Source organism: Schistocerca serialis, chromosome 11 (assembly GCF_023864345.2).
Source record: "Schistocerca serialis cubense isolate TAMUIC-IGC-003099 chromosome 11, iqSchSeri2.2, whole genome shotgun sequence".
Lineage (NCBI taxonomy): Eukaryota > Metazoa > Arthropoda > Insecta > Orthoptera > Acrididae > Schistocerca > Schistocerca serialis.
In genome coordinates, this window is record NC_064648.1 from 201,532,572 (window position 1) to 201,550,490 (window position 17,919).

Genomic DNA, 17,919 nt, shown 5'->3' on the forward strand with positions numbered 1-17,919 from the left:
GCTTGCTGTCTGTGTGTGGAAGTGTCGACCGTGTGCCATTACAGTTCCCGTAAAATGGCACGGTATCGTTATCCCAGAGGCAAGAGGTTTGACCCAGGTATATGTAGAAGTGCAGTTGCTGCAGTACGGTCGAGAATCTCTTGACACGGCCGAGTGTTTCCCAGAAGGAGTTTGTGGGTGGAGTTTTCAGATTGATCGGCAGACACAAACTGAGCTTGTACCAGTCAGAAAATATACATCCTGTGAAGTTAGCGAACTTCAGATAGACGACAGGTAGTCTGAAGGGTTACTGCGAGATTTGTGCGAGGCTCGTGTTAAGGATGTGTACTCGTTTTGCCAACTGTAATCCTGCCTGCAGTTTATTCAAGCTACAGGAAGGCAACAGAACTGTAACAGAGTAATGCAGCAGGTGCGTGGCTGTCTCACACGTGTACGAAGCCAACAAATGCTTTACACAATGTGTCTAAGAGTCAGTATGTTGCAGACAGAAATCTATCTCAGTTCAGTGGACTCCATTCCTGCATTTTTGGTGTTGAGCTATCCTAAAGGTCTGTGTCACCAGTCCGTTTACTGGCTGGACTAAGTCTACCTCGTGGTGTCTTGTGTTCCCACAGTTTCTCTGTGTCGGCTCACAATTTCCACAGCTCTGTCGCTCGATGCCAGTCGCTGGGTGTGTGTGTTCCTGTGGTGGTCGATACAAGACAGAAAGGTCTTCCAATAGGAGACTTGCAGAAACATTGATCCTATAATCCGTTCATTGTAAAAATAAACCTGATGTAAACAAACACAAACACAATGATTGGTCAGAAGCGGTAGCACACGGGCACTGGTGTTGTTACACTCTTGGAAGTAGGTCCTACTTATGTATGAGATATCTTATTACTAAGTTATGTTAAATGAAACTTCTAAGATATTCAAATGTGTTAACAGCCATCAACGTTTTTTTTAAACCTGCTTTAGCTACATCGTTTTGCTCTGATTGTGGCGCTGTTAATGCACAGTATGAAAATGGCTGAGGCTGCTTTCTGTTCATTAGTGACACACAGGTGCAGAACATGGTAAAAAAAGTGCCAAGAAACAGGCTGTTCTTAATGTTTTTCATAAATTACGGAGATATTTGGCTTTTAAGTTTTCCCAGCGTTGTAAATAATGCAGTCTATACACGAACGTACGTTGAACCTGTAGCACAGTCAGTAGCGTAATGGAATGTGAACCAAATGTGGTTATATGTCCTTTGATTTAAATCTCCCCAGTATAATTCCCCCCCCCCCCAGCCTCGTTCAATTTGAAATACCTGCATCCCGTAGTTATAAAACTCGTTGTTTTTTATGAATAATGCATCTTCTTGGTTTTAATTATTCCTGTTTCAATTTCAAATACAAATTCATAATTATCAATGCTATATGATAGACTGTTCGTAAGTTGTTTAAATTAATAAAACATCACAATTTATTTTTAAGGCAAAACTGAAAACCAGATCCTCGTTATTTGGACTGCGTCCATTGTTTTATACCACAGAGGTAGATAAGTATCGTAGAAACATGAAAAACAATCATTTTCACAGCATCGAGCACACCGTACAAATGTTTTTTGCTACTGTACCATTACCATATGAACCCAAGAGAACTGATCTGGAGCCAAGCTGTGGGATTTGGCCCGAGAAGCAACAAGACTGTTAAGCTGCCAAACGTACTGGAACTAACGCACGCAGCTTTTTCACATGTCACTGCAGACCATGTGAACGATATAGAACGGCTCGTCATAAAAGAAGTGAAGGCCTGGTTGTCTTTGTGGATTCTGTTTTCGATAGGCTTGTTATAAACGACACTTCCAGAACTGAAATGTATTCCTCGGATTCAGATAAGGAAGGAGCTAAGAGATTACCAGATGACTGACTGTAAGTAATAGCTTCGGTGGCTTCAATATTTAACTATATGGTGAAAAACTTTAGTACTCGCATACATTACACACAGCTTATGCAGAAAAATTACCCTGTGGTTAAGTCAAGAATTTTCATCATTGTTGTTTTGAATTACAGTAGTACATTAGCTAAAAACGATTACGTGTTGTGTTTTCATCTAGTCGTCTAAGGAGCATATTGTGGAGATTTGCAATGTATTATTTCAGTCTGCTTAAAAATTAAATGAAATTCGAAGCTCTATTGCTCCTCTGCTCGTCCCTTTTTACGTGTGAACTGCAGCTGGCGATGCCACACCAGGCTAGCTGTACCAGCTGACTGGCCAGTGCTGTCCAGTTAAATGCGCCGGTAAAGTTCTTGTCCCGTATCATTGCTAAGTTGATGTGCGCTTAATGCACAGCACAAAATGTATCCTTATCATCACACTTGACAGTTCTCGGGACAGTTTGGCTGCAGTCCCACTTGAAACGGAAATCCAATGAGGTTCCAGCAAATGCAGAATAATACATAGTGCAATGTGTACAGCAGGTTTATTCTTACGATGAATGAATTATCGCACACAGCTCTGGGCTGAGAAGTGATTATGGGCTGTTGATAGTGAATAGTCAGCTGGAAACTGTATAGCCATTAAACAATCGTGGTCACTGACATAACAAACTTGGCTGATAATCTTTGCAGTAGTGTAGCAGATGTGAAGAAATGTACAGGGTGGCAGCTAGTCAAGGAAATTTGAAGGAATGGGCTTAAAAATTCAGAGGCCGTGGTCAAGTGTTTGCAGGTTTTCTCCCAGAGTCACTTCAGGTGTGGCTACATGACTAAAGCTGCCTGGCTTTCAGAACCGAGGCAGTTCTGTCTAGTAAAAGCTCCTGGCGGGACACCTTCAGTCTTATGCTGAACTCGCTATCAAATTCACGCAATCGGTTTAGCCGGCAGCGAGTGTGGATTCTGGAAGGTTCTGGAGAACGTAATTCTGTCGCTTGTCTTTCTAGTGATTCAGACCTAGAATAGAATAGGCATCTTTCTTGGGAAGCAGAGCCTCTGGCACTCTGCCCCATGACCAGCCAACAACTTAACACGATCTGCCATCTCTCGTGTCACTGACTTCCTTTAGTTTCTTCGACGTCTTAGACTGGCCTGTGTGTGTGTCCCATGTATCCTGTATATTGAAATACATTTTCTTTATTTGACCAGATTTCCTGGGCACCCAAGTCCCGACCACTTGACTATCTGTACACAAAACAGGTGGTACTGATAGGTATTAGAATAAGAAATCCAACTAAATGCAGTAAATGAGTTCTGTTACTTGGGCAGCAAGATCACTGGCCATGTCTGAAGTAGGGGAGATAAAAATGTGAAGTAGGGGAGATAAAAATGCAGGCTGGCAGTAGGAGGAAAAGTACTTTGGAAAATTAGGAATTATTGAAAATTTAATAAAAATTTAAGCATTATGAAGCCTTTCAGAAAGTGTTGTGCAGTGTGTAGTCTTTAATGAAAATGAAATGTGTGCAGTAAGCAATTAAGGTATGAAAAGACGAGAAACTTTTGAAATCTCTCTGGTAATCCATTGTGACAGTGGGACGGTAACTGTACACAAAATATTTGAATAATGTTAACTAAACCAGCAGTTGTACTGTTAGCCAATAATTTAATAAACAGTGTTAGGCTACAATACAGTTTTTGGTTGTAATTATCATTGTTCAAGTAATTTTGAAATGTGTTACGACAGAAGACAGCTGAAGATTTAGAGATCCGATCAAATAACTGATGAGGTACTGCATCAAATTTGGAGAAATGGATGTATGTGGGAAAATCTAACCGAAGGAAGGGGCCGGTTGTGTTTTGTTTTTGTGGATGGTGTTGTGGAATATGTTAATAACTAGCAAACCCAGCAATACTTTGCTATTACTAAACAGGTATGCGAATTGTATACTCATTCTGATCCCCCCCCCCAATCCACCCCACCCCCAGTCTCTCTCTCTCTCTCTCTCTCTCTCTCTCTCTCTCTCTCTCTCTCTCTCTCTCTCTCTGTGTGTGTGTGTGTGTGTGTGTGTGTGTGTGTGTGTGTGTGTGTGTGTGTGTGCGTGCGTGCGTGGGTGTGTGTGTGGGCCTTGTTTATCATTACTGTAAATGAAATCTTGATAGGGAAATGAAGTCACTTTAAATAAATCAATAAATTGGTTTACTGTAAATGGATAGATAGTGTGTCTGTATTCACCAAGACGTAGTGCCAAGAGAACTCACCTATATTAAAAAAAAAAGTACTATGTATGCAATTTTTGGAGGTGCTGGTATGTGTGAGTCACTTGTGTGTTTTCCTGCTGCTGCTTGTTGAGTAGCTTTTTTTATCTGTACAACTACATTATATTGCCAAAAATTGATTATTTTCATGGCTAAATTGGTTGGATCATTAATGTAATGGGACAGGAGAGACATCTCCAGCTGGTGGACCTGCAAGGCTTGTAGCTTCAATGACAGTGTGGCTCACAGTTTTAAGCTGTGAATGGGTAGAGTTACAAAGTTTTGGATGATTCATATGGCACACTGTATAGTATTATTCTAATCAAAGTCGATAAACTGTAAATATGACATTTCTCTTTTCTCTTAAAACTGACGGCAGTGAAGAGAAGAGCACACTAATGTGTATACAATCTTTGTTTAAAATTATGAATAAGGAGAAGTTTGTCTAATGGTTTAAATGCCCCAATATCAGAGTTTGGGTTTGTCAAAGTAGAGAGAGTGTTACCTGTAATAGGGTATGGAGTTGTTTATCACGGTTCCATTGTGCTCCACTTATTGTGCTTAAGAAAATACTAAATGCCAAAGGGTATGAACAGATTTCGCAGCAACCGAGCGAGGTGGCGCGGTGGTTAGACACTGGACTCGCATTCGGGAGGACGACGGTTCAATCCCGCGTCCGGCCATCCTGATTTAGGTTTTCCGTGATTTCCCTAAATCGCTCCAGGCAAATGCCGGGATGGTTCCTTTCAAAGGGCACGGCCAACTTCCTTCTCCGTCCTTCCCTAATCCGATGAGACCGATGACCTCGCTGTCTAGTCTCCTTCCCCAAAACCCACCACCCACCAGATTTTGCAGCATTGTGTATTGATTACATTAGAGCAGCAGTTCAGAGGCTATTGTTGATTTATCAGAATGACAGTGCACCCTGTCGTACAGCATCATCTTCGTGGCAGTAGTTTTTTTGACAGATAACATTCCTGAAATGGTCTGACCAGTCCTGAGTTCCAACCAGGACCCAATGAGACATCCTCGGGACAAGTTAGAATGTCGACTTTGCTTCGGACCCCTGTTTTGGCTCTTGGGGGATAGTGGGCTGTCGTGCCTTCGCAGACATTCAGACATCTCACTGAGAGTGTATCCCACAGCCGCCGTAAAGCTGAAGGTTGTGGGCGACACATATTGAAGTCCACCAATAGGTGACCAGGCACTCTAGATGAGATAGTGTATGTGTGCTTTATTTCCACTTCAGAGGACTGTTATTAATGCCTTGATTAATATTGTGGTTGAATATCTGTTCCTTTCAGCCAGGTGCCTTTGTGATTCCAACATTTTGTATATATGACTCTTAGGTGTTCTGCAATCAGTGTGTGTTACGTGTTTTCCAATATATGTGTTTTGTTTGTTGCAGGACTGTGACGATTACATCGATCCGTTCGGCATTTCGGGAGAGGTAAGGTGTATAATAGCTAATGTGCTTTGTGTTGATACTTATGATAACGATAGGAGTGCGGACAACGTGTTGAGCAGTGTACAATAACGTAAGCGAGACATTTTGAAGTACCGGGCTGTGCCCTTCCTAAGAGTAGTAAAAATATGTTAAACTAATTAGCTGACACATTACGTCATAGAGATTATTAATCTGGTCAGCTCACAAACTCCCCTCAAAGTTGTAACTTGGTTCCCAGGAAGGCCTACAAATGGAACTGGAATTGGTGAAATACTCATTATGGAGTGTAGAAGTGACGCTGTACGTGGAACAATTCACTGAGAAATACTGAAATTCTAGAAGTTGTTCATACCCTGTAAATTGTCGATTTCAAATTAGTTGTCGGAATAAGACACTAGGAAGCGACTTGGTATTACGTGTTGAATACTTGCTATCAGAATTTAAGTATCTGACAAGTTAATTAGTATATGGGGGGCTTAATCTGTAGATCACATTATATGACCATGTGGCACGAATAAATACGGTAGCTGTCAAATTTCCGTGGCAAAATTCTATACCCTTTGGATGAGGAGATTTGGCATAAGAAGAGTTTCATAGGTAATTTTCACTATTCTTTGAGTTCATTCTAAAGCAGCAGTCATACACACTCAATTTAGAAGTAACAACTCTGTCTTTCACTATTAAGTCCATTTCAAGTGATGTGGTATTGGAAGTCCTTCCAGTTAAAGTTAGTTAGTTCGCTGTTGTAAATAAATTGCCCACAGTTGCAGAATTTGGTGAATGTTTAAGAAAGAATAAGAACAGTGTGCTAAACCCGGTCTCGAGCCTGCCTTTGTCTTTCGTGAGAAAGTGCTCTACCGACTGAACTATCCAGGCACGACTCACAGTCTGCCCTCACAGCTCCACTTCCACCTCTACGTCATCTCCTATCTTCGAAACTTAACAGAAATCCTCCTGCATACCTCACAGGATGTGCAAGAGAACCTAAAGATTGGTATGAAAACTGCAGTGTTTGTTTTACTAGCAATGGATCTTGTGGAAGTGATTATAATGTGAATGACATGAATTTTACCTCCATAGTAGTGCTGTTTCTCTTTAGTGCAGATCTTGCTGCAGTTATGTAGTTTATTGACAACTTCTTAAATGATGAACATATCGAGCCTTGGTAAGCTCGAGACCTTTTCATATTTGAAGACCTCTGCAGTAAAATTCAGTAAGGGACAAGTCGCTTGTTTTGAGAAATTGTGGAGTAAAGTTTGAGCAAAATTTCATAAAGAAAATCTTTGTCATGCGCAATGTGATTTTCTAAAAAGTTTGTGTAAGTCATTGTTTTGAATTATGGGTCAATCCAAATGAAGTGGTCCTATAAAAATTAAGTTGGTAGTTTGACCATTTTTAAATATTTTAATTTTTTTATTTGTGATTATCCTGTAATTGAGAAGTTCAGAAAAGTTTTAAAGAAAATTTTACCTTTCACCTTTACAGAATGACGGCCATTTTAGTTTGTAAGCGCACATATATGTTTCAGTTTAGAGACGTTAGCAAAAATATGAATATCTCTGCACTGGGTTAAATTACAACATTGCAGTTGACATGATTGTTTTTAGAAACTTGTCCTCCACAACATTGTCTATTACACAAAATATCCTAAATTCAAAATGACCTTCAAAATTTGGTTACCCAAATTTTCAAAAATCCGATTTTTAGACCCAAAAATAGAAAACAAGTTGTGATGTATGAGAGTTTGTTCCCCCCTTCCCATATAGTTAGATATCATACACTACTAGCCTCATATAGAGCAAGAACACTTAAAAGTCTTTCCTTAATTTTTATGAATTTTTGAAATTTGAAAATTTTTATTTTTTGTAAAGTTTGGGGTTAGTTATCTCAGGTGGGACTGAACACAAAAATGATTTTTGCAAAGTTTGTGCACCTATATGATAGAAACGTACTGTAAAAAATTCAACATTGATATCCGACTGTGAACAAATATATGAATTTTTGAAAATGAGGAGATAATTCACATTACTCTACAGCTGATCTTATGGCTGTTGCCTATTCATGTGTGATATTGGTGAGATATAATAAATTATTATTGAAGTAAGGTACTGAATTATATACAAAAAGTGGAAACGTCACTGAAATTAATTTGTATTATTTTGACGTACTTAAAATAAATATTTTCAGTTAACATCCTTGGAGATATGACTGTTCCGGAACCTGGTGGGGATTGTTAAGAACACTTATTTCTTCAGACAGCTTCTGTGATGTAGAATAAGACCCAGTTGCTGTGGTAAGTTCAAGCACGGAAAACATTTTTCATTGGTATCTGGACTTTGTCACTAGTAGATTTCTTGAATGATGTTCTTGGGCCAGCAGGGTGGTAAAAATGCACAAAAACATCATTGTTTTCCAAACTTATTCTTTCAACCACTGCAAGCTACCACTGTCCATCATACACACATGCCACTATGTCATTCAACGTTAAAGCCAGAAGAGATGTAATTTTACTGACACAATGATCCTCATTAATTTTGGTTTCTGATGTTACATAGCATCGAACTAAGTTTTCTGCAATGCCAAGGAATTTGTGGAAATGCTCTGTTCCATTTATTGCTATACAATTTTGAAATCTGGTTTGAAGTGTTGTTTTCATATGCAGAACCATTTCTTCTTTCTTGATCAGAAAATAGGTAATGCCTATAATATTATCCTTACAAAAGACATACGTGTCCTGTACTGTGAGAATTTGGTCTGTGATTGGTCTTTGTAGACCGGCTTTACTTATTTCACGCTTTGTTATACCTCCTACTCCATCACATGCATTTTTACCATGGCAAGATGCAAAAAAGTGTCATTCAGCCTCCAACCCAAAGTCTATTTTGTGGTTGCACTTATTTGAAAAATTCTCTTTGTTCTTATACTGACTACCACTTCCATCTGAAAAGTATATCAGCTTCTCAACCTTGGGAAAATGTTCCTTTATGTAATTTATTACATACTTTTGAAACACATCTACAGCCTAAGTGTTGTGCTCCAAGTTGTCACTTAGAATACAAATTGAAGAATTGCAAACTTCATCTTTCTCATTTTTAAAGTAGGGAATAAATAGATGCACTGTTGCCTGGTCATTGACCCAGTGGTACCCTTGTATTGCATCTTGGATCACCAATGTAAATTTTTTTGCAAAATCAGCTAGCACTATGCATTCAGTTTCATGAAGTTGTGCTTTTTTGTCCTTCAAAAACTTACTTTGGATTTTAGAAACATATTGGTGACTTCTGAGTTTTTGTAAATTATCAATTAGAGATTCCAAGTAGTCTTCCTGGGATTTAACCATTGTTATCATTTCTGCCCTGTCAGTTGTGATCCACAGTTGGAAGTTAATACTGTTTGGCATTTCCTCATCATATTCGTGAAACAATTCAATAACTATTTCCTTACCAGGGCATTTATTACACAAACCCATCATGTAGTCATTACTGTTAGTGTTACAGACAATTAAATCTAGTAATTCTTTGTGCTTAAGATCACTTGAGTTTTGCACCCGCAATCATCAGTTTGTCGATTTGATGATATAAACAAACACATACGGATTGTGTCCCTGAGGATCCAGCCAAAATATTGTGAATTATACCACTACAAACTTATTTTACATAACGACACACAAATGTGGGCAAGAACTATGTGAAATCCTTATGTGCTATTTGAACATCAGTGATAATATATTATAATTTATTAGTATTTAGTTCCATAAGTAATACTATTCTAGGTACATACAATAAGACTTTGTTTTGTATAAGAGCCACTGTCTTTAACCATGTCTTTATTTGACAAAATTGCAAACCACAGCGGAGGTCACAAAATTTTGACCTTCCAATTTTGCGTTTAGGGTGAGAATTTTTGAAAGGTACATAAAGTTCATTTAAATTTGACAGCACTAGTCGTTTCTGCTTTGTTACTTTAACTCCATTTATAACAACTATTTTGCTGACTTTGCAACCTGGGCACATTCTACTGTTTTCATCATCTTCAAAAAAACTGCTGGATCTTTTTAATTGTTTCTTCACTTATACCTACTCCTTTCTTCTTTCCTAAAACTGGAAGAATCCCTTGCTCTTTCACTAATTTTCGAGTTAGTGTAACCAAATGATGAGAAACGTTGAATTCATGAACTATTTTTTTCTCTTGACCATGAGTCAGGGAGCAAACTTAAAATTTTAACTTTTTCCTCTTTAGATGTCCCTGAAGATTTAATTTTTAATTTCTCTATTAACCTCAAATATTCAGTGTCAGATGATGCTGGTGGTAGGTTTTCTTCTTCTTTAGAAATAATGTTGGTATCTGCATTATTAAAGCATGATTCCAAGTCTTTTCTAATTTTGTCCGAAATTTGTTGTACCTTATTTTCAATAGCTGCTTTTCTTTTTCTGCTACTTAATTCAATTATTTTCGAAGCACGAGATACATCTAACTTAGGACAAGCAAAATCCAATATTCTAACAGCTTCCTCATTAGGAATATAAATGTCATTAACTAGGTTACATGATTCTGGTTCTGGATTCACAACAAATATTTTTGAGTAACAATTTGGGCCCAAGGCATTTCCAGGAATCTCATTACATTTCATTTGGGACGCTGTTTCACTCTCACATAACAAGGACAAATGTTCAAGTTTCATTTCCCTCAAACCTTTAGTAATAGGCTTTTTATGAACTTGAAGTGGACCACAGAACTTTCTTACAAAAATGTGGTTGTACTTCAGAATATATTTCTTCTCATGATAATCACACACTGATTTTACAGAAGAACTTACTTGAAATTTAAACAAAGTTTGTCTAACTTCATCACAGTCATTGACATCTTTCAAGTTTTTTGAAACTGAACCATAAACTGTTTTGTGATACACTTCACTTGCTATCTGTCCAACAGAGCACTGTTCATCCATGTTATTGCATTCCAGTTAATCTCTCAAAATTAATTACAAATTGAAGTATGTACATCCAATCCAACAGAGGTTTCAGAACAGACTGGCTACAACAATGCCACACCCAGCGATAATGTACTTCTTTATTGAGAATAAACCTAAACGTAAATGGGCATTTTTATTACCATAGAACAAAAGCGAAAGCTCCTATTGTTCAATATTTCATTATTGAAAATAAATAAACTAAATGAATGTTGGGTTATAGTATTAATTAAATAGATGTCACAATTAAATTTTATCACAATGAAATAATAAACCATTCATATAGGCAACAGCATGAGATCAGTTGTAGAGTAATGTGAATTATTTCCTCATTTTCAAAAATTTGTGTCTTTGTTTACAGTGAGATAGCGATGTTTAAAGTTTTACAGTACGTTGCTACCATATAGGTGTACAAACTGTGCAAAAATCATATTTTTATACTCAGTCCCACTTGAGATAACGTAACCCCAAACTTTACAAAAAATGAAAATTTTCAGATTTCAAAAATTCATAAAAAATTAAGGAAATATTTGTAAGTGTTCTTGCTCTATATGAGGCTAGTAGTGTGTGATATCTAACTAAAGGAAAAATAGACTCTTATAAATGGCTCCTTGTTTGTTATTTTTGGGCCTAAAAAGTAGAATTTTGAAAATTTGGATACCAAACTGTGCAGGTCATTTTGACCGGTTATTTTTGAATTTAGGGTATTTTGTGTAATAGACAATGTTGTAGAGGACACTTACCCTAAAAAAAAAATCGTGTCAATTGCAATGTAATAACGTAACCCAATACAGAGATATTCAAATTTTTGCTAATGTCTACAGACTGAAAAATCGTCGCGCGCCTACAAATAAAAATGGCCGCCATCCAGTAAAGGTGCAAGATAAGTTATTTTAAATAACTCTTTTGAACTTCTCAATTATAGTGCAATCACATATAAAAAAAATTAAAATATTTAAAAATGGTCAACTAACCATCATTGGACCACTTCATATGGGTTGACCCTTATGTTTACAGTAACACAATTTTAAAATGCTGACCACCTTATACTGCTCTTCATTTCTATCTATGTCTACACGTACATGACTGCTCTGCAATTCACACTATAGGGCCTGGCAGAGGACTCGTCAAACAACTTTCACTCTCTTTCGTTGCCTTTCCACCCTCAAGCGGTGCACAGGTAGAACGAACACTGAAATCTTTCCATGCGAGCTGTGATTTCTCTTATTTTATTACAATGATCACCGACCCCTGTGACCGAGTGATTCTAGGCACTTCAGTCTGGAACCGCGCTGCTTCTACAGTTGAATCCTGCATCGGGCATGGATGTGTGTGATGTCCTTTGGTTAGTTAGGTTTAAGTAGTTCTAAGTCTAGGGGACTGATGACCTCAGATGTTAAGTCCCATAGTGCTTAGAGCCATTCGAACCATTTTATTACAATGATCATACCTCCCAGTGTGTGTGGTTATCAGCAACATATTTTCGCATTCGGGGGACAAAGTTGGAGATTGAAAGTTCGTGAAAAGATCTCTCCACCCCATTTCATGTATCGTGTTCAGGACTAAGTCTTCCTTATTTTGTGATAACACAGAATCAGCTGCTCTTGTTTGAACTTGTCCTTTGTCAATCATACCTGGTAAGGACCCTATACTGCACAGCAATACTGTTGCACAGGATGGACAAATATAGTGTAGGCAGTCTCTAGTGGATTTGTCGAATCTTCTAAGTGTTCTGCCAAATAAAATGCAGTCTTTGGTTCGCTTCCCCCAGAAGATTATCTGTGTGATTGAACGAATTTGTTTGTAACTGTAATCCCTGGTATTTAGTTAGATTGAAGCTTTTAGATTTGTGATTTATTGTGTAACTGAAATTTAGTGAATTCTTTTTTATTGCCCATGTGAATGACATCACACTTTCCATTATTTAGGGTCAGTTGCCACTTTTTGCATAATGGAGATACCTTGTCTACATCATTTTGCAATTGGTTTTGATCTCCTGGTGACAGTAAATGACAGCATAATCTCCAAACAATGTAAGAGGGCTGGTCGGATTGGCTCCTAAATCGTTTATGTAGATCAGGAAGAGTAAAGGGCCGTAGAACACTTCCTCTGGGAATGCCAGACATCAGTTCTGTTCTACCTGATGGCTTTTCATCAGTTACTATGAACTATGACCTTTCTGATGGGAAATCACAAAAATGATTTTTTTTGTCATCAGTCTACTGACTGGTTTGATGCGGCCCGCCACAAATTCCTTTCCTGTGCTGACCTCTTCATCTCAGAGTAGCACTTGCAACCTACGTCCTCAATTATTTGCTTGACGTATTCCAATCTCTGTCTTCCTCTAACAGTTTTTGCCCTCTACAGCTCCCTCTAGTACCATGGGAGTCATTCCCTCATGTCTTAGCAGATGTCCTATCATCCTGTCCCTTCTCCTTATCAGAGTTTTCCACATATTCCTTTCCTCTCCGATTCTGCGTAGAACCTCCTCATTCCTTTACCTTATCAGTCCACCTAATTTTCAACATTCGTCTATAGAACCACATCTCAAATGCTTCGATTCTCTTCTGTTCCGGTTTTCCTCAGTCCATGTTTCACTACCATACAATGCTGTACTCCAGACGTACATCCTCAAATTTCTTCCTCAAATTAAGGCCAGTATTTGATATTAGTAGACTTTGGCCGGAAATGCCATTTTTGCCATAGCGAGTCTGCTTTTGATGTCCTCCTTGCTCCGTCCGTCATTGGTTATTTTACTGCCTAGGTAGCAGAATTCCTAAACTTCATTGACTTTGTGACCATCAATCCTGATGTTAAGTTTCTCACTGTTCTCATTTCTACTACTTCTCATTACCTTCGTCTTTCTCCGATTTACTCTCAAACCATACTGTGTACTCATTAGACTGTTCATTCCGTTCAGCAGATCATTTAATTCTTCTTCACTTTCACTCAGGATAGCAATGTCATCAGCGAATCATATCATTGATATCCTTTCACCTTGTATTTTAATTCCACTCCTGAACCTTTCTTTTATTTCCATCATTGCTTCCTCGATGTACAGATTGAAGAGTAGGGGCGAAAGGCTACAGCCTTGTCTTACACCCTTCTTAATACGAGCACTTCGTTCTTGATCGTCCACTCTTATTATTCCCTCTTGGTTGTTGTACATATTGTGTATGACCTGTCTCTCCCTATAGCTTACCCTTACTTTTTTCAGAATATCGAACAGCTTGCACCATTTTATATTATTGTACGTTTTTTCCAGGTCGACAAATCCTATGAAAGTGTCTTGATTTTTCTTTAGCCTTGCTTACATTATTAGCCGTAACGTCAGAATTGCCTCTCTCGTCCCTTTACTTTTCCTAAAGCCAAACTGATCGTCACCTAGCGCATTCTCAATTTTCTTTTCCATTCTTCTGTATATTATTCTTGTAAGCAGCCTCGATGCATGAGCTGTTAAGCTGATTGTGCGATAATTCTCGCACTTGTCAGCTCTTGCCGTCTAAGGAATTGTGTAGATGATGCTTTTCCGAAAGTCAGATGGTATATCGCCAGACTCATATATTCTACACACCAACGTGAATAGTCGTTTTGTTGCCACTTCCCGCAATGATTTTAGAAATTCTGATGGAATGTTATCTATCCCTTCTGCCTTATTTGACCATAAGTTCTCCAAAGCTCTTTTAAATTCCGATTCTAATACTGGATCCCCTATCTCTTGTAAATCGACTCCTGTTTCTTCTTCTATCACATCAGACAAATCTTCACCCTCATAGAGGCTTTCAATGTATTCTTTCCACCTATCTGCTCTCTCCTCTGCATTTAACAGGGGAATTCCCGTTGCACTCTTAATGTTACCACCGTTGCTTTTAATGTCACCAAAGGTTGTTTTGACTTTCCTGTATGCTGAGTCTGTCCTTCCGACAATCATATCTTTTTCGATGTCTTCACATTTTGCCTGCAGCCATTTCGTCTTAGCTTCCCTGCACTTCCTATTTATAACATTCCTCAGCGACTTGTATTTCTGTATTCCTGATTTTCCCGGAACATGTGTGTACTTCCTCCTTTCATCAATCAACTGAAGTATTTCTTCTGTTACCCATGGTTTCTTCACAGCTACCTTCTTTGTACCTATGTTTTCCTTCCCAACTTCTGTGATGGCCCTTTTTAGAGACGTCCATTCGTCTTCAACTGTACTGCCTACTGCGCTATTCCTTATTGCTGTATCTATAGCGTTAGAGAACTTCAAACGTATCTCGTCATTCCTTAGTACTTCTGTATCCCACTTCTTTGCGTATTGATTCTTCCTGACTAATGTCTTGAACTTCAGCCTACTCTTCATCACTACTATATTGTGATCTGAGTCTATATCTGCTCCTGGGTACGCCTTACAATCCAGTATCTGATTTCGGAATCTCTGTCTGACCATGATGTAATCTAATTGAAATCTTCCCGTATCTCCCGGCCTTTTCCAAGTATACCTCCTCCTCTTGTGATTCTTGAACAGGGTATTGTATTTGTATTTGTATTTATTTATTTATCCTGTGGATCACATATTGTACAAAGTACACATGATATAGGACAAGTCATTTTTCTTAACAATATGTAGTTTGGAGAAAAAAAATGGCAATGGACTGCCATTTAAGAAAATATACACAAAATTGTTCATTGATGAATATAGTAACTTCACATACAGAGAATACAAACAATTTACATGGGGAACTAAGAAACATGTAGGCAATGTAGTGCTACTTTAAATTTACACAAATAATCACTGAGATTACAGAATAGTGAAAATGTCAACTGGAAACACAACAGAAGGACAATGTCATTTAAAAACTACATTAAACATGAAATTAACATTGAGATTTCACAGACAATTAAGTTTTAATACTAATAGAATGTGTACTTGTACATTCAAAAAGCGAGTTAAAAAATTTTGGGAAGTGAAACTGAAACATAGTTGTGTATAGTAGAAATTAGGTTATTATTTTGCCTACAGGATGTTTTACTCTAATCACAGTATTTTACAAAGAAACTATAATTTTTCATTTCCAGGAATTCTTGTACTGAATAGAAACAGTGCTTTGTCAGAAATGCCTTTAGTTTATTTTTAAATATTGGATCTGGAGCAGTTTTTATTTGTTCTGGAATTTTATTGTGTAATATGACACCCAGATGAGTTATATATTTTTGGTATGATGATGTCCTTCAAAAAATTTGATGGATATTAGATTGCCCTCTGGTATAATGAGCATGTATATCATTGTTTTGGATTAATTTGCCTGTTCTTGAGAGGTATTCCCTGGTGAATACGATTGTTTCTTGAATGAATAGGGATGGGATGCTTAGAACATTAAGTTTTATAAATTGACATTTACAGGATTCCAGCTTTTTGAGGCCACAGGTTATCCTCAGTGCTCTTTTTTGCAGTTTAAATATATTTGTGCTGTGAGTTGAATTTCCCCAAAAGATGATTCCATAGCGGAGCAATGAGTGGAACTGTGCGTGGTATGCTTGCATTAGTGTGGATTTACTTGTAGTAGATTTTAGTATTCTTAGTCCATAGCACAATGATGAGAGTTTCTTTGATAAGTTGTTTATATGTGTGTCCCATTTTAAATTTTGTTGGACCCATAGACCCAAAAATTTTGTTGCATTTACATTTTCAATTTTATCATTATTTAACTTTACTTGGATAGTTTTTTGATTGGATGTGGGAATTAGATGGAAGTTGATACATACAGTTTTCCCACTATTAACAATTAGACCATTTTTGTTAAACCACTCAAAGTTTTTTCATAGAGTTATCAGATATTGTCTGAAGGGATTCAGGGCTAGATCCAGTCAACACTATGTTTGTATCATCAGTAAACAGGATAGTTTTTTGTGGGCTCATACGTTCAACAAGATCATCTATGTAAATGAGGAAAAGTAATGGCCGTAGAACAGAACCCTGGGGAACACCATATCTTATTGTTCTTTCCTCCAAGAGGAAAATTGTGTTATTTATTTTATTCTGTACATTAATATCGTATTGAAGTGATACCTTCTGTCTGTGGTTTTGTAGGTAAGAGCATAGCCAGTTGTGAGCCACACCTCTTATTCCTCTTCTTTCCAATTTAGCAAGCAGTATTTTATGATCTAGTACGTCAAAGGCTTTAGAGAGATCTAAGAAGATACCTGCAGCTGTATTATGTTGGTCAATTGATTTCAGTATGTGGTCCAACAGTTCAAAAATTGCTGTCTGGGTGGATAAAGATTTACTAAAACCATGTTGTTGAATGCTGATTGGTGCGTGGTTTTTTATGAAATTTATAAGCCTGTCATAAAAAAGTTTTTCCAGAATTTTTGAAAAGATGCTTAATATGGATAATGGTCTATAATTGGATACTAAATCAGGGGAACCTTTCTTTAGTAATGGTGAGACTTTAGCTATTTTTAGAGCATCTGGAAAGATGCCAGTTTTTAATGATTGGTTGTAGATGGTTGATAATGGCTTTACTATATGGGGAGCACACACCTTTAATATGAGGTCAGGTACTTCATCATAGCCACTAGAGATTTTATTGGGTAACAATTTTATTATGTTCCTAATTTCATCAGGGTTTGTTTCATAAACAAACATTGTAGCATTAGTGCTGTTTGACATATTGGTGGAATTGAAGAACGATACCTTGCAGTTTGCCTGAATGAGATCTTCTGCTAGTGAGGTGAAATATTCATTGAACTTGTTTACAACTGTGTATGGATCTGTGACCTTAGAGTCATTAAGTGTTAGAGAAATGTTTTCCTTTTTAGGTGTTGAACTACAAGTTTCTTTTTTAATAGCTTTCCACATAGCTTTCATTTTGTTTGAAGAGTTTCTTATGAAATTGTCATTCCATAAACGTTCTGCCTGTCTAATCACTCTAAGATAAGTTTTTTTTGTAGGCTTTACAATAGTCAGAAAATTCTTCAGTGACTATGTATTTTTTGGAGCAATATTGGAGAAATCTGTTTCTCTCACTAGAAATTTTGATTCCTTTTGTTACCCACGACTTTCTATTTTGATTGCTTGAAGTTTTTGTTTCAAAAGGAAATGCTGTATTAAAGTAATAAAGGAAGGTGTTATGGAAGCTTAAGAACATATTATCAACAGTTGTTTGCATGTAAACACTGTCCCAGGGTATTCACTATTACTAGCTGAAACTTGTTACAGAACTCAATTAGTCTTTCTCCTCTTTCATTCCTTGTCCCAAGCCCATACTCTCCTGTAACCCTTTCTTCTACTCCTTCCCCTACAACTGCATTCCAGTCGCCCATGACTATTAGATTTTCGTCCCCCTTTACATACTGCATTACCCT

The 17,919-nt window shown here is 37.5% G+C and overlaps 1 protein-coding gene across 6 annotated transcripts in view; it reads left to right on the top strand.

Annotated features, from left to right (window-relative positions):
* The window catches only part of LOC126427399 (uncharacterized), a 232,097-nt gene that overhangs the window by 187,208 nt on the left and 26,970 nt on the right, over positions 1-17,919 (top strand). For all 6 annotated transcript variants that reach the window (XM_050089748.1, XM_050089747.1, XM_050089749.1 and 3 more), the window contains one exon: positions 5,565-5,606. In XM_050089748.1, coding sequence (XP_049945705.1) covers positions 5,565-5,606 — 42 coding nt within the window. The remainder of the gene's footprint in view (positions 1-5,564; positions 5,607-17,919) is intronic.